At 48.1% G+C, this 22,727-nt stretch overlaps 3 protein-coding genes across 3 annotated transcripts in view; 1 reads left to right on the top strand and 2 right to left on the bottom strand.

Annotated features, from left to right (window-relative positions):
• The window catches only part of PtA15_14A320 (uncharacterized protein), a gene marked incomplete at both ends in the record, with an annotated part of 122,160 nt that extends 113,601 nt beyond the window's left edge, over window positions 1-8,559 (bottom strand). The window contains one exon of the mRNA XM_053163024.1: window positions 8,541-8,559. Coding sequence (XP_053026991.1) covers window positions 8,541-8,559 — 19 coding nt within the window. The remainder of the gene's footprint in view (window positions 1-8,540) is intronic.
• A 3,851-nt stretch (window positions 8,560-12,410) lies between these two features.
• On the top strand, window positions 12,411-12,884 carry PtA15_14A319 (uncharacterized protein; the record flags this gene model as incomplete). The annotated part of the gene is made up of 1 exon (XM_053163022.1): window positions 12,411-12,884. The coding sequence occupies one exon, from the start codon at window positions 12,411-12,413 to the stop codon at window positions 12,882-12,884; it is 474 nt and encodes a 157-aa protein (XP_053026990.1).
• An 8,800-nt stretch (window positions 12,885-21,684) lies between these two features.
• Window positions 21,685-21,834, bottom strand: PtA15_14A318 (uncharacterized protein; the record flags this gene model as incomplete). Its single annotated transcript, XM_053163021.1, has 1 exon — window positions 21,685-21,834. The coding sequence occupies one exon, from the start codon at window positions 21,832-21,834 to the stop codon at window positions 21,685-21,687; it is 150 nt and encodes a 49-aa protein (XP_053026989.1).
• Between the last annotated feature and the right edge of the window lie 893 nt (window positions 21,835-22,727).

Raw genomic sequence — 22,727 nt, 5'->3', positions numbered from 1 at the left:
GGGGTTTGCGTATAGAAACGCCGCACGAAGATAAGCGTCTTGAATCCGGTTCCACGCCAACGCCATTCTTACTTTCCAGATCATGATTATTTGGTTCAAGACACGGTTCTGAAAGATTGGCTTTGGCTTTTGAAGAAACTGGCTCATCGGAGTTTGCTTGGCATCGATCAATCTCCTCTCAGCAATTGAGGGCGGCAAATTCACTCCGGCAGCCTTGGCATTGTTACAACGGGGGCAGCCGTTGGCGTTTCGTCCAGCTTGATTGTATCCATCACGGTGGGTCATCAGATTTCCATCGGTTGAGCCGTGTCCTTGGTAAGTCTTATGACACCATCGACATGTGTAACTCAAGGGATCTCCACCCTTTTCCTCCTCGCCTGGCTTGATGGAAATAGTCAAGCACCTCGGCAAACGTTTCCGGCTTCTTTTTTGGCTCTCTAGGTTGAATTTCCATGGAGCCGCTGTCCGAGTCTTGGTCGTAATCATAATCTTCATCCGCATTAGTAATACTATCCGGGCCAGAAGCTTGATCTCTCTTTTTTTAATCATCCAATTGACACAGAAGAAGAGCATCATGCCTGTGTCAATTCCAACACCAGGAAAATTTAAATTGACATCTACAAGGTTAAAATGTCTTACTGTTTGGTCTGCAACAGTATTATTTTTCTTTCTTTTTGGTGTCTTCTTTGGATTTCCCTTCTTTGCGGCACTGGCCGCGGAAGATACCGCTTGACGAGGCTTCTTTGCCGGCTTCTTTGGGTGGTTCTGAGATGTTTTACTAGTCGGAATTGCATCCCCTGATTCCGACAAAGGTGCTGGTGGCCTCTTAGATTGTGATTTGCTGGCCCTGACTCGACTGTCTGACGGCGTGGGGATCATATTAGGCCTGATTGATGCCGAGGAGGCACGTCTGGACCGACGCAGCTGGGACTGGTCACTCTGTGCACCATCGAGATCAGCTTCTTCCGCTGGCTGTTGATTTGTTGGATCCATGGCGAAGATGGTAACTGTACGTTGGTTGGTTCAGGCGAAGGAGGCAAAATTGGACCAGACAGGGGTGTTCAAGGTGGTCAGGCAAGCCACCAAGCCAGCCATACAGAAAAAAAAAAACATTTTTGGCTACGCAAGGGGTAATACATGCCTTCCAACACGTTATCTGCGTTACAGCTCGATATCGCAGTTACTTTATCTCCCTCTGGAGCAAAATATTAATTGGACTCCGTTACGCTACCCAGGTAGCGTCCAAATGACCCTTTAATACTAACGCAACGGGCACCCTCCCGTAACGCAGGTAGTTATGTTACCCAAAAACGTCGGATAACGTAGAGTAACGTAACTACCCTTCGTTGCCAGAATGTGTATCTGATGGCAAGCGCTCACCCATCTGTTTTGCCAGGACTCCAGTGAACTGACTGACATTACTGATGGCAATACAGGAACCCAGCTGGAATCCAGCGAATGAATTTCAAGCCATTGATTGGCTGTACCGCTTGGGTCAAGCAAAACCAGTCTGGGTCTATCGGTACTACATACAAGGAAGTCTTGAGATGAATATTTATCAAGTGCAGAGACGGAAATAAGAATTGGCGTTGTAAGCAAGTCTCTTAATTCTGTGATCATCTTAACTCATCGTGATTCTAACTATATCAATACCGCAGGCTGAGCGTACCAAAACAAGGAAACGAGGAATATGAATGTGCTCAGCTTCTTATGACAAAAATGCTGGGTTGAGAGGATGTTACCTACAAGACTGTTGACCTTCAGCCCAGCGTGACCAGGTTTGGCCATTCTACCGGCTCTTGTGTATTAAGGAGTTCTCTTTGTGAATTCAAAAGCGTAGTCAGATATTGAGGAGAGTAACAGTTGACGGGCATATTCCTTGGCACATCTTTGAAGCTGTCTGATGGGCATGAATTGGAAGGTTTTCGACAAGACTCAAGGATGTGGTCATGAAAAAAGATCCGGCCGTTGGTATTGAGTTTTTTCTGTGCGTAGATGGCGTCCACCTGTGCCGCAAATACAGCGAATTGGTCTGATCTCCATGACATTGGCACCTTGCAGAGATTGTGTGGGGGTGTGGTTTTGGTCTCGGAGGTAGCTTTGATGTTGTCAAAGACTGATCGGAGAGCAGGGTGGAGAGGCAGTGAAGCAAGGGTCTCCCGACGGTGTTGCCGAACCTGAGCATGAGCATGTATTAGCTTGTATGCCTGGATACTGGCAAGAGGGAGAATGGTTACCTGCATGCAAATTTTGGCTTTGCTTTCGGATTGCTGCTTCTGCAATTGCTTTTCGGGTGAAAATCGGCCCAATCTAAGGTTGTTTTGTCTCCCAATGAACCAGCGGTGCAGTAATCCCAGTTGGATTGATGTGTTATTTGCCTCGACGGGATCCATGAAGAAAAGTTTGAATGCTCCGGCTTTGTATGCATTCCGCCAATGCTTCAGGACAAAACTGGCAAAGAGTTGGTCCCAACGAGCGTCCCACGGATGATCCCAAGAAAAGGTATGACCTGGGAAGTGAGAAGTTGTCAGGTCTTGAAGGAAGATTTTCCTGAAGATTAGGTGCACGGTTTGTGTTTTCCCTAGGAGCGCTTCTGGAGGAGGTGAATCTATGGGGTGTATAAGGATTGAATCCGGCATATTTGAGCCGACGTGGAAGTTGTGCGGAGCCGGACAAATTTTCCATTGATTGGATGCCGGTCTCTTGGAGGAAGTCACCAAGTCAAGGAGAGTTCTGATGAATGACGCCAGGCTCCGGGCACAGGGGGATTGCGAGTTCGGAAGGACAGTTGAGTAGACTCTGTTGATTTGTGCAGCCCCGTGTGGCGGACGACCGTCCAAGAAGGTGGCCTTTGACGACGACATCGGACGTGCTGAATGAGAAGAGGTGGCCGAAGGGAAGATGAATCGGGCAAGGGTGAGGACCTTAAGTAGATGTAATTCGGGAGTGCCCCACTCCGCAGACAAAGGAGAGACCCTTGGACGGTGGAGTTCAAAGGCAACCCACGTGGCACATGTGACAAAGGTGGTGGTGGGACAATAATATTTGGGATGGCCTTCATGCAGTGCGGTAAAATTGCAGAATTGTCCACCCTGATGTTCGGCCAAACATGACGGTGGACAAGACCTGCTAGCCTGGCATGCAGCGGACCAACCCTTGTAAGTAGCCATGCTCAAGGTTTTGCAAGTGGGTCGCGCTGTGCAGCGTTTGTCCACCGTGATGTTCGGCCAAACATCACGGTGGACATAAGCTTTGCAGCACCGGTGATGTATAGCAAAAGCAGTGACGTGTCCGTCCTGTGCTGTGGGGTTGGGCTGACAGGCAGGTGGTGTGTCTGGTGAATCTTCGAGCCACTGGTCACTGCTGTGGCTTTGCATCACCCACAACTTGTCCTGAGCCAGACTCCTCACAAGAACAATGTGCATATGGTGACCTGCATCTTGGAGCGTGCACCATGCTGAGATGTGAGGAGCATCCGATGTTGTTGCGGATGAGCGCAAAATCCTTTGTGAGCTACGAACTTGGGCCGCCCTGGGGCGTTTTTGTACGCAGGAGCAAGTTCTTGCTGTGCTCACGAACAGCTGATGTTTAACAGATAGGGGCAGGCTTTCACAGATCACGGTTGGCCTGCAGGCTATCACATCAATGGGAGCAGATGGTACAATCTGGTTGTTTCAAGTAACACTGCGGCTTCAATGGCCGACTCGGCCCCACATTGCAATTGTAATTGACTAGCAGAAAAGGGCGGTACACAGCATGTTTCAAGCTCGAGCGAAATGAGGGATTATCAGTGGGACCTGTGCATGAACACAGATGGAGGTAGTCAGTGACAATCTCACTCCCTTGCCATGAAACAGAGAAGCACTCACTTTCTTTAGATGTTGTAAGGTGGTGCAGAACCAAATGTACCCTGTTGGATAACTGGCTCGTAGCCCGCTGCATTAGTGACTGCGCCGATGGGACCTATAACAGCAGTGAAATGGGGATGAGTTTGCTGATGTGTGGCGGGGAGTTTGGTCAAAACGTACCCTTTCCCTGTCGGTTCCTTATGGCATTCCAAGTTGTGATCACATTGGGAACTGCCCATAGCGGAATCTTCATGTCAAAGGCTTCGGCGTACAACTTTGCCTGAAACTTGAAGGCAAGGTTCTAATTTTTCTCGTTGTGCACCTGTTCATTTGGTTCATTTGCAACACAATCCATTTCCATGTCCACAAAGTTTTGCTGATCTTTGCAGTTGAACTGGAGTAAAACAAACTTGGTTGTTCATGATGTGATGAAGTGTGGATAGTTGGACGATGATGGAAATGTTTCTGTAGGTACTGGAAATATTAGGGGAGGCTGTGTGGGTCAACTAGAGCGGGGCAGATTTGTCTGCTGGCACTCCCCACTCCTTATGTTCTGTTACGGTGATTTTGATGAATAGTGATCTGCAACACCACTGCAGACTTGCCTGAATGAGTCTCATGTTGCCACCTGATGCGTGTGACAGCGTGATGTTGATCCTGATTGTGAGTGAACTGGATGAATGCTCTCTTCTGAGGGAATCTGTGGGATTCCGCAGCAGCATTGCCCCGCTGGTTGGTGGAAGTTATCGGAAAGGGGCTTGCTGCCCCAAGTTCTCAAAGATCAAACTCCCTCAAATATTCCGCAATCATCCTTGTCAAAGCCAATTCCAGGCGGTGACCGACAGACTGCAGAAGCCTCAGGTACACAATAACCCCAGACCCCACTACACTCACTGGCTACTCGCAATTACTGTTACCCCGGATCTTCTCACCCTCAACATCATCCATTCTAGCAACCTTGGCATGGTGAACCAACAGCTGTATGTTTGTCTCTGCACACACTATGGCTGCAAAAAATCACAGCATGAAGAAGAAGGTCAAGGAATAGTTCCGGGGAGGGTTTTGTCACAGCGCGTTTTCCAGGCTCATCAGGTGACAGTGAAGTTGGACCAATCCCAAAACGCGCCGATTGGTCGCGGAAACAACAAGACGTCAATTCAGGTTATTGTGAGTCAGTATAGTCTAGAAGCTGAGCTCATCTCTCAGCTTGTCTTGGGGGGTTGGCTGATGGCGTACCTACAATCTCAACAGGTATCGCCTTTGGCAGGGCCTGGCCCGACTGATATTCCTCTGGTGCATCCTGAGAACATTGTGCTGGAGGAAGCATTCTGCAGACAGGTGATGGTCCAAATGGCGTCCTTGGTTTTGACTAACAAGCTAACAAAGAAAGGAGCTGTTGATTTCCTGAAGGCTGCCTGAGCCAATGTTGTCTTGCTCGCGCAGATCTGGAGCATCAAGAACGTGACCAAGATTGATCCCAGACCCATTCTGGAGCAGATTCCAAAGACTCAGGAGTCAGTTTTCCATTGTCTTGGCCTGAATCCGAATCTGACGACACGCATCTGCTGCCAGAAATGTTTTGCTCTGTACCCTGCCAATCCTGAACCGGTAAACCGTCTACACAATTGCACTCAGCCCTTCCTGTCTCCCAAGCAAGGATTCTGCAAGTGGGCCAAATCAGAGAATATGACTCCACTTTGCGACGAGCCTCTCTACAAGACAACACACCAACAACTCCAAGTTCCCGCTCGGACCTTCACATTTGTATCACTGAAATCATGGTTGCAGAGGTGACTTATGCAACATCCGTTTGAATCGTTGCTCAATGCAAGTCTGGCAGCGTGCAACTGGGACAAGACTCGGCCATTGGAGGATGTGTGGCACGGTCGTATTTGGCAGGAATTTCCAAACTCGGATGATGGGACGGGGTTGTACACAACACATTCCGGAAACCTAGTCTTTAGCCTCTATCTCGACTGGTTTAGTCCAGGAGGAAGCTCTAATCTCGGCAAGCACACGACTGTGGGGGCGATCACTCTGGTTTGCTTGAACCTCCCTCCAAGTCAGCGATACAGGCTGGAGAACATGTTCCTCTTTGGCATCATTCCAGGCCCCCAGGAGCCCAAGCAAGCACAGATCAATCACATCTTGCAACCGTTGGTCGACGAGCTGAAAGAGTTTTGGTGTGGGGTTTTTTTTGATTCAACCAGCCTGCATCCCACCGGCCGCACTGTGCGCGGAGCAATATTTCCTCTCATTGCCGACCTCCCAGCCCTGCGGAAGACTTCTGGATTTAGCAGTCACGCTGCACAACTCTTTTGTTCATTTTGCCTGCTGACAAAGAATAACCTCGACGAGACGGATCCAACACAATTTCCGCCACGCACTGACGATCTACACCGCAGCCACGCATCTGCCTGGCTCCAGATTCAAAACTTTACCGAACGGAAGAAGTACTCTAAAGAGCATGGGGCACGATGGAGTGTCCTGAACGAGCTGGCCTACTGGCGGCCGGTAACATACTCATCAATTGAAGTGATGCATGCGTTGGTGCTGGGTGATTTGAAAGATCACAGCATGCAATTCTTAAATCTCCCCCTGGCTGGGGCACAACTGAGCAAAGCACAAGAGCTAGACAAGGCGTGGCAGAACGACAAGTCGTACACGGAGCCTCCTTTTGATGATCAGCGGCGTTTGTCAAGGAGTTCCAAGGGGAAGGGGAAAAGGAAGGTCGACTCCATTATCACGGATACTGCCCCCCCAGACAGACCTAGCAAACGAACCTGGCAAACAACTGCTTCATCTTCCATCAGGAACCCTGTGCCCATCCTTCCCTCTGAAGAACCTATTCTCCAAACAGACCTGCAGACCAACTCAGACAACTCATCCACGCGCTCTTACTCGCTTCGTCACAGGAAGAAAAAGATGGCAACAGCATCTGGCGAGGACACTTCTACCGGATCTGATGACAATAGTGGAAGTGATGATACCGTCAGAGGTGTGCAACCTCGAGGCAGACACGTGCAGTTACCAGTCGGTGACAAGGATTGTCCCCGCCTCTTTCCAGATGAGCTTGATGTGGTCCGCCGAACCATCTTACATACTGTCCTGCCTTTGTGGATTGACAGAGTCCCACTAAACTTGGGTTCTGCATGCCACGGTTCACTGAAGGCAGCAGAATGGTTGATCTTGTACAAAGTTTATTACACCATCACACTGATTCCTCTGTGGATCAGATCTAAAGATGAAGGAAGTCCCAGCCAAAGCAATACACAAACATCTTTGCTCTTGGAGTCAACCACCACACTCTCCCAGGTGGCACACTTCCTCACTCTACCCACAATCAAGGTGCAAGATTTACCTGAACTCAACAGCCTGATATTGAAATACAGGCAATGCTTGCTGACAAGCTGGCCCGGCAAATTGAGCAAGCCCAATTTGCATCTTACGCAGCATTTCTCAGACGTTATCCGGAGATTTGGCCCTCCCCGTTCAACGGCAGCCTGGGCCCAGGAGAGAGTGAACGGCATGTTACAGAGGCTCCCCACCAACAACCACCCAGGTTAGTTCCCCGTGTTGCGTGTGACTGCATGTGCCCATGAAAAGTATTGATGTTCTGTCACCACACTGCAGACAATATCCCCAAGACACTGCTCAACAAGTGGCATATTAACTCCAATCTCCGCTCTCTCAAGAATGAGCCATCCTACGTAAGATCTTCGACAGAACAGGATTTAGAGATAGCCGCCTCCACAACAACTCAGACTGAACAGCCTTTGTTTAAGAAGTGGAAATCCCTGGTAGCGGGCAAAGATGGCTGAAGGAACACCACTGGGGTGAGTCAACTTGGGCAAAATTTGCACCCTTCGGTTGAAGCTCTTGTCAGCATTCAGATTGATAGAAAGAGTTATACAACAAAGGAGCATCACGAAGGAAACTCGTTGGTTGAGTTCTCCCTAGGCAAAGATCAACAATTTGGACAAACATGCAAGATCTTTAAATCCGATCAAATACCGGGCACATCCTGGCTCGTGGTTAGGCCTTTCAAGGAAATACATAAGACAGATGATCCTTATGGTGATTATCCTGATCTGAACTGTTGACTTGTAAAGGCCGAACAAGAGGGGCCTGTGGTGATTGACTGTACCCAAGTGATTGGGCATGTTGCCATCATGCGGCACGTTTCTGGCACCTTTGGAATGTCCACTGAGACCCTGAGCGCTGTTGGATTGCGGACAGCGGTAAGCCTAACCGCTCATGCTCCTTCCCCACAGTGTCTATAACTGCTGATTGGCCATGTTTGGACTTGTGTTTACAATGTGTAGGGGTGGGAAGGTTTGGTGGATGAATGAAGAGATGCCACAGGTGGTGCTTGCATGGGCAGCTTTGGGCAGGCTGTTGAATGGCGAACAGAGCCAGCGGGATAACTGTGTCCCCTTGTTCGGTCCCTCTGCCATCCCACACAAAGGAGAATACATTCTTATCTTATAGAGCTCCCTGCTTGATGTGTGTCTGAATTCATCACATATGTTCAATTTGGACTTGGTTCGTCCACCATTGTGCCTGGAGCTTCCCTCGTCAATATCTTGCACAGTTCCAGCTTAATGTCCCACTCGCTATCCGGTACAACCCTGCAGGCCTGAGAATTCATTTCTGCTTCAGCTTGATCACGCCCTTTCCCATCACACGTACCTGTGTCACTGTCCGTCATGTCTGACGCTTCTTCGGCTTCGCAACATGAGCGCGGCGAGGGAGAGCCCAATTCTCTCCCTCCCAGCCATGACCAGGGGTGGATCTCAGCACTCGTCGATAGTCTTGTCCCGAAATTTCAAGCTCAGGGAAGCACTTTGGCTAGCGATTCCGCAATGCAGACTGACACTACTCAAGGCAGGTTAATGGATAATAATCCTCTCCAGCAGAAATCAAGGTAGTGACTGACATGGTTCTCATGATAGGCCCATCTGCTGCAGGGAACGATCAGGCCCCGTCCAAGATCAATGACACCACGCAGTTGAACCCTGAGTTTGTCGTCAACAATGCTAGGCAAGCGAGAAATCAAGCCGGAAAGGCGGAAAATGAACGGCGATCGGGGCGCCGTGCCACAGGGATTGCGCAGAAGGGGGCAATTCCCGAGCACTTTGATAAGCTCTCTCGGGGTATCCAAGCATTTATCAAATTCTTCCTTGGAAATCCCAGCAAGCCGCAAGATTACCCTCAGCCTCCAACACCGTCCGAACTGGCGGACCAATATTGGGTCAAGAATCGGAGTACTATCATCCTCCAACAGCTTGAACAAGTTTGTGCGGCACTTTCGAACAAACCAGCGGCCAAGGTTGAATACTACATTGGCGTTGCAGAGAAGGAAATTCGGAGCAACATCAAGTTACCCCCGTTCACTCCAGCAGCCTCAAGAGGTCCTGTGAAAGGCGCCAAAGCAATCAGCTTCTCAATGAAGGCTGACGTTGAGCGGGCATTAGCGGTGGCCGGCATATCTAGAGTAACGTTTGATTGGGAAGCTGTACACTCCGGAGAAAGCTCCCCCTGGAACTCGGCCGTCGTTGAGGTCCTTGGATCGAAGGCTGTCGAATGGATTCGTCAAACGACATCAGTCACAGATGCTCAAGCTGGTCAAGCTCCTGCGATTATCAACAGATGGCTCAATACCAAGTCGTGTTACCTTCACGAATTTCAGAACATGGAAGTTGACGCTTACAACGCGCTGAAGAACCAGAAGGCTACCAAGGACCAATATCAAAGATGGTGCAAAAGAGTAAGTCTCAGTTAGCTCCCAGGGAGAGGAATGGTGGTGCTGAAGGCTGGTGTACATGTCTCCTGCATATCAAGGACCAACGATGCTCAATGGTGGGCCAACTATTCAAGACAAACATCCAACTTTGCAACATCGTTGAGCAAAAGGAGTGCGGCTCTGACATCGAAGAAGGCGGGCGAAACACCGCACCAATCTCTCTCATTCCAGACTGGCGGAGCGATGATCTTACTGCTATCTTACACTGTCTGGACAAGATGAACATGGCCAGAGGGGTACATCACAAAACAATTGCCGCTAATGAGAAACTTTACACTCGATCCAAACGCAACTTCCAGAGCAAAAAGGGAATCGTTGGAGTCCCGCGGGGTCTGCCTCTTGATGCCTACAGCAAGCTCTATTGGTCAAAGCTCAGCCCGTTTGAGAGGGATACAATCTCCAAGGTCCCGGCAATTGGTCTAGACGTAATTGCGAAGAACTTGCAACAGATCTGCAATCGTGGCACATCGGCTGCTGGCTCGACATCCTCTGTTCTCAACCCCAACACCACATCAAACAGCGGGACAAGCAGGCATTCACAACAGGGAACTGGGGGGTCAATGCATGTGGATACCTGATCACCTTCTGGGGAGGCAGTGGGCCAATTCTGGACCGCTATTGGGCATGGTTTCTTTTATGTCTAATAAGATAGTGTATTTATTACCCCCCCAATTGAATTCTTTACATAGGGAAATTTTTCCTTGTTGTGAGATATGAGACGCTCGGAAGATAGGAGGTAGTATAGTAGTGAGTGGTGCGCCAATGAGATCTGAAGCTGCTCATACACGTATTGCTGTAGAGCTACAGGAGGCACAGTGCATTTCAGACAGCGCTGGAACACTGTGAATGTAGTGTTGGTATGTGGTATGGACAAGATTGCGGCGAGGCAGGCGCAGCAGGAAACGTACGAAATGTCCACCGTGATGTTCGGCCGAACATCATGGTGGACATTTGCCACAGCTGCTTCCACCCGACCAGGCAATTTGCCCACTCGCAGCCGCGGCGCTATCTACTGGCCCCTTCTGGTAGCCAGGAGAGTTCCTCATTTCACCGTTGCTGTGATGAGAGGTGTTGTGCCAGCAAGCATGAAGCTGCTGGAGTACACATCCGTGTGTTATGTGGAATGGGCTGGAACAACACCTGGTCATTGTGAGCTAGGTGCAGGGGTTAAATCAGCTGCGGTATGCAGGTACCCTCCGTCCGAGTGAACCAAATGTCCACCAAGATGTTCGGCCGTACATCACGGTGGACAAGTGCACCACTGACTGCAAAACATGAGCTGCCCCAGCCATTTTGCTTCCGCCAGTGACCTTGGGGCTGTGAAACAGATAGGAAATGACACACACAGTGGCTCCCCTGCCAGGGCTTAACCCCCTTGTGCCCGTCAATCCACATTGATCCTGCCTTGCGCCGTCGGCCATCCACTACACGCAAGTCCATGCCTCACCATCTGTCCTGGCTTTTGCCCGGAGGTGTTGCCTCACGCACTTGAAAGACCCAGCTTGATTGTGCTAGCACTGTTTGGCCAATTCTCTCAACAGCCTAGCGCATAGAGACTGATCCATCGGATGTTGTTGGTCAGCAAAGACGTTGAATCTTTGGTCATGCGCAAGCGGAACCTTGAAATAACATGTGCAAACTCTCATAGCAATTTCCATCTTGCTGCCCCCAGTCATTCTTCTTCTCTTGCATTGTCATCTCCCGCCCACCTCTCAGAGGGAGGGCGCGCTGATATCATCCTGTGAATCAGCAACACTCAACCTGATCCACGTCTGATGACGATGGCCGATTACGATGTTTCATCTATGATTGGCGAATGTGCTAATCTTTACCTACGCCCCACTGGTGACTGCATCCTCAGCGTATGTCACCCATACACCTTGTGTGTATCCCAACAAAGGCGCGGGTAGCTGTTCAGGCACAAAGGACATTGGGCTCTCCACCACGGAATCAACAACATAAAGCTGGCCTGACCGACATCCCACATTCCCCCTCGCTCTCTTCTCCTTTCCCACAGTCATTTCATCCAGTCTGTCTTGAGGATTCTGATCAAGCTTGCAAAATGTCCAACGAAGCATGTCCGCAAGTGTCTCCTGCCTGCAACCCAGCCCCATCCAACAGCGATACAATCTCCTCTTCTTCAACTCCACCTCCTAGTAAGTTGGTTTTCATTGTGTTCCACCTAGAAGCTCCGTACGCAACCTGACCCAGCAGGTGCCCTTCCAGCCCAGCAGGATATGGATCAGAACCTCACCCAAAGGCCACTTTGTGCACCATCGTTTCAAGAATTCTCATTGCAGCACACACCCTCAGCGCCACCTTTATCCCTCAATCCCGACCACTCAATTCTTCAAACCGAAATTGTAGAAATCATGCCCGAAGAATATTCCCGTTCAATTGAGGCCGCCGCAAGATCCGCCCAGGAGATCCTTGCGCTCAAGCTCCCTTGCAGCTTTAAACGTGCAGCCAAAGACCTTGCTGCCTCACTCACCCAGAGTAAACAAAGTAAGCTTACATCTCCCAATCAATTTTGACATAGTACTTACAAGCACCGGCTTCAAATTCCAGGATGGCAGGAAACTGGTGTTATTCCCGTCGACGAAGATATAAAAGTTACCCCCATGGTTGATCCCTCTTCTGCCCCACCTTGGGTGTCAAACAACTCTTGCAAAAGTGCAACCCGGAAAGGTGGAGCCAAACAACAATCAACTAAGCCTAAGGCTGTATCTCTCCTTGCCAAGCTCCTCAACCGCCCCATGCCATCCGTGTCTTCAGGAAAAGACCAGCCCGGAGGTTTTGACTCAACAAGCGTGTCAGCCAACCCGTCCCAGACTGACCCATCTGCCAATTCAGCTGCACCAAGGGCCTTGACTACGTTGAATCCTGATGGCGTTCCTGATGCCGTTGCGCCAACCGCCAATCCCTGGGAAACACCCAGCAGTCCGTCAGTTCCACCAGCCAGCTCTGCTGACATGTCACGTCCTTCCAATGCGATTTCAACCAATCTTCCAGCCACAAATGATTCATCCCGTTCCCCACCAGGTGCTGGCTTGGGAGGCCCTTCATCTGCTCCTCTTCACCCCTCCGGAGGAGATCAAACCGGCAGTGGCAAACCGACCTCACGGACTCTTTTCGAGCCTGCAAGTCCTGATCCCGAAGCCAGTCCTTCCGCATCGGCTGCTCATCCACAAGAATCGATCACCTCAAACACCAACCCCACTAACAATTAGCCGCCGAATTCTATGGCTGGCCCTCAGCGACCTAAGCTCACCATTATCAAGTCCAACACCATCCGCACGCATATCATCAGCATTCACCACAGCTTCACCGGCACAAAACCATCCTGGTCCAAACATCAGACAACATGGGAATCACTCGCCCCGTTGATTCATAATTGCGCACGCGCCATGCACCCACCATCTCCAGCGCTGCCACCACCAAAGTTCCATCTCCACCGTACAGATTGCTCATATGGTTTGTGGATCCAGACTATTACAGCCCTTGGTGAGTTTGTAGTATCAGTTTTGTTACAAGTGCGCAGACTATCAGTCAACTCACCATGTCTCAACCTCTCAGCCAATCGATTCTTGTTGCCGTTGGATAACGAGCAATGGTATTGCCCTGACTTGATTGACTTCCCGAAGCTCGCGGCGTTTGGAGACAAGGACAGCGAAAAACGACCCGGGTCTTTCATCCCAACAGTCACCAAGACCCCACATCCAGAATCAACAATTTTCCATGGACTCTTCCGACTCCTGCACCCCCCCCAACGCTTGCACACCGATTGGGCTAGGATTGTAGCTACATCAATTGAGTTGATGGCGGAGAACCTATTTGATGGCGGAGAACCTATTTGATGGCGGAGAACCTATTCAGACCGCCGCCCCCTGTCAGCCACCATGAAGTAGCTGATCATATTACTCACGGTGTCGCAGCTCTTTCCTTCCTCAATGCCGTCAAAAGTTCTTCTTCCAGCTTTGCCCCGGCAACCAGCGTCTAAGACCCTTCTGTACCCCCCGCCGAGCGTTTACACTCGGTTGATGTCCTTCACGAATTCCGAAACGTTATCATTGACGTCTTGATGGCGTACATCATTCTCCAGACCCACTATCTGAGCAAGGCTCCGTTGACCGCAGCTGAGAAGAAGGCAAACCTCTGTGCTAATCAAACGCCGTTGGAGGGCACCACCGCAAGTCCAGCTCCTGTCAAGCAAACTCCCTCAGCTTTGGCCACCGAATCAGCAGAAGCCACGCAAAGCCTCAAAAAGTATCAGCAAAAACAGAATTACCAGCCACTAGTGTATTTTGTCCTGGCCGGAGTCCGCGGTCTGTTCATCACCTCAAGGGACCACAGGATCGCCGGACTTTCAACATGCATGTCTTTCATACAAGCCATGTCAATTATCAAACAGCATACCACGACAACGCATGCCCCAGACGAACCGATTTGGAAGAACCTTTCGGCCTATTTATTCCAGGTCTTCCTGCCAGTCTTCCAGTCCCTTGACAAGATCTGCCCCCTCAACAATGTCAAAGTTCCGACACGGGTTGAGCTTGAAGAGGCAATCACAAGTGACTTCCTCAATCAATGGCAGGAATGGAACCCTACTTCCTCATTCCTTCTCCTGCACACAACTCCACAAATCGCGGGTCCAGCTCACTAGACTCTCGAATGTAAGCTCTTGTTGTCCCCGGGACTCATATGTATATATGTCTCTTTGTAATTTCGATGCTCTCCTTCTTGTCCCTCCCAAATGCCTTTCTATTACAATGTTCAAGTGTTTTAAAATGATTGTGCAACAGCTTGCGTTCCATGTTGCTGTTGTGGCCGGTAGAACTCAAGCATTTCATGCTTAGGGTGGTCCCCAGACATGCAGAATAATGTTATTGATTGGCAATCTGGTTGTGTCAAACTACACCCCATTCTTCTGATTCTAAAATTGGGAAAACTCAATACACTCTACACTGGGCAAACAACAAGCAGAGCTGGAACAGATTGGATAGAGCATAAGAACGGAAATGAAGTTTGAGTGGGGGTGTGGTTTGCCAGACGTCAAACCTTGGATACTGAGGATTTGGAGTCTTTTCGGCCAACCGGCTTGCGATTTCTGGCCTTTGCCGGTGACTTCCACTCCTTCACCTGGAGTTCAAACCGCTTTCGTGGATTGGGCCTCAGGCTGTACATGGTCTTCTCGAATCGAGGGAGTGGTGATACATGCTTGACCTACATGGAAAATAAGCGTGAGATGTGGAACCCTGTGACATTGAATTCCAGAATACATACTCCGACTGAAAGCAATCCGCTCGTAGAGTATGAAGCCTTTCTCTGGAAACCTCCAAACCTAATGGAATCCCCCCTTTGAAGCTTCTGAATAGTATTGTGGGCTTGGAAATGGGTTGCGGTGAGGTTGAGATGACCACGCTTTGACTGCCAAATTACACATCAGCACACTTGAAACACGGCTTTCCAGAGCGTCACCCCTCAAATTTGTGGTGTCAGGATGAGTGTACTGACCAGATTCATGTACCTGTCAACAACTTCAATATGCCCCACACAGCCTACAATTGGGTTTGGATGGACCTTAACAACATAAGCTGTCCCAAATACATGAGTGTTTTCGAATTCGTGAGCCAGAGGAAAGTGTCCACAATGAACTTGCCAGCAGGACCGGTCCACACGAATGATTGGGTGACTCGGGTCGGAAGGCAGAACTAGTTGGCCGGTGAAAAATATTTGGGAGCAGAAGTCATAGAGTATTGCAGGGACTTGGGAGCCCGATGACTGAAGTACAACATGATACTTGGGGTAGGCTGACATTGAGGTATTTAAAAGGAGCTGATGCAAGGCTATTTGTGTGTAGATATGAATCTCATCTCCGATATTGAAGATATTTTCCGGGAGAGTATTTGAGAGATGGATGTTGCCGGCCACCTCAATCATTGTGGAGTGGAGTTGCAAATGAGAATCCGCGCGGCTAGGGTTGCCTTGGTCCAGGGAGGGGACATAAAAACTCCCACTATGGAGACCAAATCATCAACCAGCAGTCATCATGAGCAAAGAACCGGTGGCCGCAATTTGCCCTTTGAATTATCACTCAAGAAAGGCAAAGCCATGCATGCTTAATGCCCACAGGATGCATCAACCAAACCAACACCAAGACAGTCCCCGCTTCCCTTTCTCTGAATGTGTGGCACCAGTTCCCCGCCACACCTCTCGAAACAAGCTCTGCCTCTGATGTACCTTCATTGACACACTGTTTGGCTTCTCATGGACGCCCGACTTCCCTCCTGAACGTCCTGATGCTTTATCTGAGGTGATCTGGGCAATTGTGAGGTCCCACTCGCACATCTGCAGATGTTGCCCAGTCAGCTGATGTCTCCCTTCTTGTATGGCCGTTCATCTCGGTGGACATTTTATATGTATGTATGGTCCAAACGGTGTCTGGGACTTCTCATTCCCAAGAACCTTGCCTGCAATATTTAAACTATATACGTGTTGTACGCACCTTTAGACAGGTGTATTTCACCTGGGCCATTACGTGTGCAGCTCCACAGCTTCCACAAAGAAATGCAGGAGATTTTGCATCTTTCTTCATATCATGGCATCATAACACTAAAACATGTGGTGGCAAATGTCCTTGGCCCTGCAGCGGGTTGGATTTGGTTGGTGGCAGATGTAAGATCATTGATAAAAAACATTTGGGCTGGCACCAAACACCACATTCCTCACAGACAACACGTCATTATGAAATGACTTATAGGGTTCATCTGTGCCCAAAAGTTGCAGATGGGGCCCGTATGGCAAACCCCGCTCCTCCCACAGCATTTGCATGACTGCATCTGGGCCAATTGACACTGAAAGTCCCCCACCCGCCAAAGAACTTGTGTGGCAGACATTGCCAGGTAGCAATAACTTTTCAGTTTGCTTTCAGCGTGTGACTTATTATATGGCATTCACATGCTGTTGGGTCAAGCAGTGCTAAGGAGTTTGGCTAAATTCAAATCATTCAGTGACCCCCATCTCTAGCAGGTGAGACAACCATCATGACCTTGGAAGCTAGGCAAGATCAACTAGCTGCTTGTGGGAGACATCCGCTGGGTCCCAGAAGGCTCACACCAATTGCCACTGCCTGTGAGCGCGCAGCTTATCGGCAGTTGAGGTGTGGGAAATGTGTGTGCCCATGCCTCTGACGGAATGTCCCAAAAAGTGGCCAGACAGGCTTCAGTCTTTGAGCTGCCAGACAATCCCAATGTTTTACCACAGACCATGATGCAAGTTCTCTTATTACACTATTCAGGTTAACCAAAAAACTTGTCAAGGGCCAGCTAGCACACATTACATCCAGAGACCGGTGTTGAAGCTGTCCGGGGGGCAACGACCCAGTCGGCCAGGCCTTGATTATGCTGTGTGTGTATCTTACAGACCCAGGTTGCACTCACATTCCCATTCCCCAAATCAAAAATACAGCTCAGGGGGATGGGTTAAAGTTACAGATATGAAGACACCTCAAGACACCTCAATGCTTGCAGCTGATGTGCCAGTGTACCCCCTTCCCTCCCCCAGAAACTCTGCACATAATTGGGGGGTTTGAAGACACCCCCCAAGCTCAAACCTCCCGTGATAACATGATGGATGCAGGTGTTGTTGATGTTGGCTTATTCTCTAATTTCTGCAGAAACTTGAAGTCGGACAAGATCAAAGAATTGTCTAACCTGAACACATCACACAAACTGATTGCCTATATGTTATCAATGAGCTGACAAAGTCGGTCAGCATTATATGGGTGCCACTTGACATGCCTCAAAAGGTGAGATGTCTTTGGACCCTAGTGATGATGCCACAACTACCAGTTTTTCTTCATCCTGAGCAGAGAACTTCTGATGACTGACAGCCACTGTGTGGAGCTAGGGTATTACGATTTTTTCATGCTCCTGCCCCCTTGGCACCATTTGGAAATTTCAGCATGCCTGGGTGGGAGTTGACATGAATCATGTATAGTGAACGTCTTAGGGGCATGAAACTCTGTTGAGAAGGAGATCCATCATATCCATCCTATGAGAAAAGCTGCTGAACGTGAGATCTCAGAGTGCAGGCATGGGACAACACTATGCATCATACACCACCCCTAGTGCAACAGTCCAACATTTCTGACTACGTCCAGCTCATGGGATTTGATGTGACAATGCATGCATTGTTCAAACCTGAATCACCATCCGCTCAAGTTAACGACTGTTTTTTCACTTCAAACACTAATAAAACAGACTTTAAGAACAAGAGCCAAGAAAGAGTGACCTCTCTGTCCTAGATGAAGCAAGTGAGTTTGGCCGCTACTGTCATTGGGAGACGGAAGAGGTGTTGATGATCGCTTCTTTGGCCGCCCAGAAGATTGGGGTGGAAGCCTTCCTAACCATTAAAGCAAACCTGAAACACTATCTGTGGATCTGCTCCTCAGAAGTGTGTATCATATATTGTTCCCGCCAACACACCTTGATAAGTTTATCTGCCGCATGGGTGTGGTGGACAGGTGCATGCTTTGATCTGAGGGTCTGTCATGACAGTATCCCACAATTCGGTTTTCAAGTATTAATAGCTGAAGCTCTGCACATCTTCTTTGACCAGCTAGATTAGTGCCACTTACCAGGAAGCCACTGACTCATGATGTTTCCAAAAGACACTTCACTCAGAGCGCTGCTACACCAATGACCAAGTCGTACTCACTTCACACCACACGCCACTTTGTAAAATTATTCTTTGCACAATCTTGGTGTGTCTGCATTGCATCTCCTGTCATTCCAACAGGAGAGTAAAAATAATCATACATATGCATGGTCAATAACTCCACCAAGCCCAATCCCACGAAGAAACATTGGCAGAATCGGGCACCCCACATGCTTGTGGCAGATTGTCAACTTGAAATGCACTACACACGCAAGAATGAAGTCATGGACATTGATTGATTATCAGCTTCAGGCCACCTATGAGATTGCATTGACATGAACATAATATCAATATAGCATCAACCTTTTCTCACACATGCCATCTCAGTTGAAATCATCCTGAGTTACCCAAGAAACATACGGTTTGGCACTCTCTAGAGAGTGCCACAGATCCCCCCCTGGTGGAACTAACTCCGCTTTTGCTCCAGCATCTCAACACAGAACCTCCGCTTCTTTTGATCTAGCCAATACAGCACTCCGGTCAAAACCTTTCCGTCTGGGCTGATGAATCCTTCCACCCTTCCCTCAGGCTCTGCCTATCCACCTCCGTCAGGCAATCTGCCATCTACTGGCCTTGCTTCTTGACCTGCATCGCGCCAATCAAGCCGAGTTACCACCCCGGTCAAAACACATGGAAGTTATGTTTGATTGAGTAACGATAGCCGCCGTTCCATACTTGAAAAAAGTGAATCTGATTCCTCCGAGACCGACTGCCAAAAATCAACTTTCAAGAAGAAAAAGGAGAAGAACTCCTCTCAGAAGAAACAGCGGGCTAGCTCAAACAAACAGAATAAGAAAGCAACCACCTCAAATGCCAAGAAAAGCCACCAAACCAAAGTTGAAGACTCTGATTCAGAAGTCGAAAAGTCCAATGATGATGCAGCACTCTTAATTCTGAACCTGCCTCAGGACTCGGACGGAGAGAATGCTAAGGCTAGGAAGCAAAAGAAAAATCAAGGGAACGCTGTGACAAAATACGATGATATTGAATTGTGCTTTGAGGAGCCTGTGCATGCTGAAGGAGAGGCATGTTGTTTCCTTGTGTGTTTTTAAATTTTGACACTCACTGATCACCCATTCCTTTTCTTACTCAGACTACCGGCCCAAAGCTTAAGTACAAATGCAAATGGTGCCTTCAAACTTACAAAAAAGGCAAGGACACTTGATCCAACTTGATGAAGCATTGTGATGGCGACGTGGGTCGATTGGGTTGCTCTCGGAGAAATGATGCCATTGAAGCCGGCGCAAATTTACCAATGACAATTAAACAAGTTGCTGAAAAGAAGAGAAAAAAAACTGGAGGGGTGACTGCTCTTCTTGAGGGTACCACCTTTGATAACCGTACTCTCAACCAAATCATAGTCATATGGCTTATTTGATCTGCGCTTCCCTGGATGCAGATCAAGGATTTTCTCCTTGAAATTGCATTCAACTACGCCCGACGTGGTATCAAGCTTTATTCTTGTACTTGGGCTGCAACAGAGGCTCATCAATTATACCTCAACTTGTAAGAAAAAGTTATTTTGGAACTGAAGGTACTTTTTTCCTTAACATATTCTGTATCGATCAAATAAATGGCTGCTAATTCAATCAACCATACATAATGCTTGGGGGGCATAGTCACTCAATTCTAAAATAACATTAATCCACGACATATGGACTACCAAAGGCAACCATCATGCCTTCTTGGGAATTGCTGCGGCAGGGCATAGCACATTGAATCAAATCGATTCAAGTATTTGTATTTGAATTCAATTCAAGTCAAATAATGCCTGGGCAAATTTAAGCTCAAATATTCGAAAAAATTCAAATAATGGCTCAAAGGGGCGCGTAGAGGGCCAATGCAAGCTTCTCTGGGGCCCAAAGGCCCCAGATGAGTTTGCACAGGCCCTATACCAGCCCCTTTGATGCAACACAAAAGAAATCTGCCTCTGGCACTTTGAAAAGTGCGTCCGCCACTACAATAGGTGCGTCTGCCACTATGCAAAGTGCGTCCGCCACGTTGAAAAGTGCGTCCGCCACGTTGAAAAGTGCGTCTGCCACTTTGAAAAGTGCGTGCACCACTTTGAAAAGTGCGTGCACCACTTTGAAAAGTGTTTCTGCCACTATGAAAAGTGAATCCGCCACTATCCAAAGTGTGTCCAGCACTCTGAATAGTGAGTCCGCCACTATCAAAATTGTGTCCGTCACTGTGAAAAGTGCGTCCGCCACTATGAAGAGTGCGTCCGGCACTATCAAAAGTGCATCCGGCAGTGAGTCCGCCACTATCAACAGTGTGTCCGCCACTATGAAAAGTGTGTCCGCCACTATGAAGAATGCATCCAGCACTATCAAAAGTGCGTCCGGCACTATCAAAAGTGCATCCGGCACTATCAAAAGTGCATCCGGCACTATCAAAAGTGCATCCGGCACTATCAAAAGTGCGTCCGGAACTATCAAAAGTGTGTCCAGAACTCTGAATAGTGAGTCCACCACTATCAAAAGTGCGTCTGCCACTATGAACAGTGCGTCTGACACTATCAAAAGTGCGTCCAGCACTCTGAATAGTGCGTCCGCCATTATGAGATATGCCTCTGGAAATATTATAAGCGCCTTTGGCACCATTATATGTTTGAAGGATGACCCCCCTCAAAATTATATGGCCCAGAAATGGGCCAAAATAAGTCAAAAACACAAAAAATGTAATTTTTTGGTGTTTTTAATGTATTTTGGAAGTTTTTCCGTCAAATATCTCCGAATACTAGCAAATATTCAACGAATCAGTATTCAAGGGGCCCAAAAAACGCGTCAAATACCACTGCGCTATGCCCTGCGCTGCGGCTTATATCACCAAAGACTGGGTTTTTTGTCTCTGCCATCTTGGTATGAAATTTATTTCTTGGACTCACAAGGGAAAATATCTTGCGGTGCCTTTAGCAAATATTATAACCAAATCATCATTACACAAAAAGATGAGTGTTTGTTTCTTCATTTGTCTTTTGATCTCCCCTTTGATCAACTCTGAGTTGGTTTTTATGAATCTAACATCTACTTTGGTTGATTTGATTACATTCTGGCTCAGACAACTGCCTTGGGATCAAATAATGGTACCATGACCTCTGAGGTTGATTGTTTAATCTTTGAAAAAACAAATGTTGATCTGAGGCTTTCGGACAATCATATCAAATGCTTTTGTCATAAAATTGCACTTATCCTTGCCGCTGGATTCAAGGCCATCGAATTGGGACCTGAAGAAATGGAAACCGGTAAACAAAGCACTCTTGGCTTTGTTCCTTGACTTGAACCAATTACTGAAGAGTCCGAGCAGAGAGATTTACCGGGCGCACAGGATGTTGGTTTCAACTCTGAGGACGAGGCTCTTGACAATAATGGTACCAATCAGATTAGTGAAGATGATGGTGATGACGTTGGAGCAAGTGATCAACCTAGCAAAATAGCTTTGGTCTTGACAAAGGTAAGACATGTGATGCATATTCTAATTAAAAATCTTGATTGCTGAGAGTTTTTCTTCTCTCAAATGCAGGTTGATTTTGTTATTCAGTGTATTACTTCCTCATCAGCAAGACAATTGGAATTTGACGTATGGTCAAAGAAACTTGAATACAACGGCCCCAACCTCATTGCAGGGTATGGTATCCGTTGGAATGTGAAGTGGCAGAGCCAGGATCACGCTTATCAGGCTTGCGAGGTCATAACAAAGCTTATTGAGAACGAGAAAGCCAGGTGGGAACGTGAGGGAGGAAAGAACTACTATCAAGAGAATGAGATCTCTTGGGATGACTGGGCAATTGTTAAGAAGATAAATGAAATCCTGAGGGTCAGTCATTCTTTACTCTCCAGTTCAGTTGTTTATTAAAATGTTTCTCTTGAATCTGTAGGAATTCTACTTTATTACCAATAAAATGGAGGGAGACCATTCATCAGTGTGCTTGATGATTTCCGAATACAAGTATATGAAAGACTTCCTTGCAGATAGGCGTGTGTCAACTGCCAAACCTGAGCTCAAATTCATGATGGAAAAAATGATTTTCAAGGTCAATACTTATCTGAACAAAGCAATCAAATGTGAAGCAATCCTTCTGGCAACTGTCTTACACCCATCTTACTGGCTATCAATATTTCGAGTGTGGTTTCCAAAACACTGTAAATTGACAAAACAATTACTTCAAAAGGTATACGATCAGAGAAAGTCAGAACTTGTCACCAATGAAAGCTTACCTGAAGCATCCCCGCCTCTTGAAACTCAACATCCATCAAACATTTGCTCTCAAGATGTTCCCCGTGTTGACTTTTTCCCTGAAGCCATTGAAGCACCCATAGTGGATGAGTTGTCGATATATTTCAACGTTAAATATA

Source organism: Puccinia triticina, chromosome 14A, assembly GCF_026914185.1.
Source record: "Puccinia triticina chromosome 14A, complete sequence".
NCBI classification, from domain to species: Eukaryota; Fungi; Basidiomycota; class Pucciniomycetes; order Pucciniales; family Pucciniaceae; genus Puccinia; species Puccinia triticina.
Note: the sequence above shows the minus strand (reverse complement) of the source record. Positions and strands in the feature narration are given on the sequence as shown.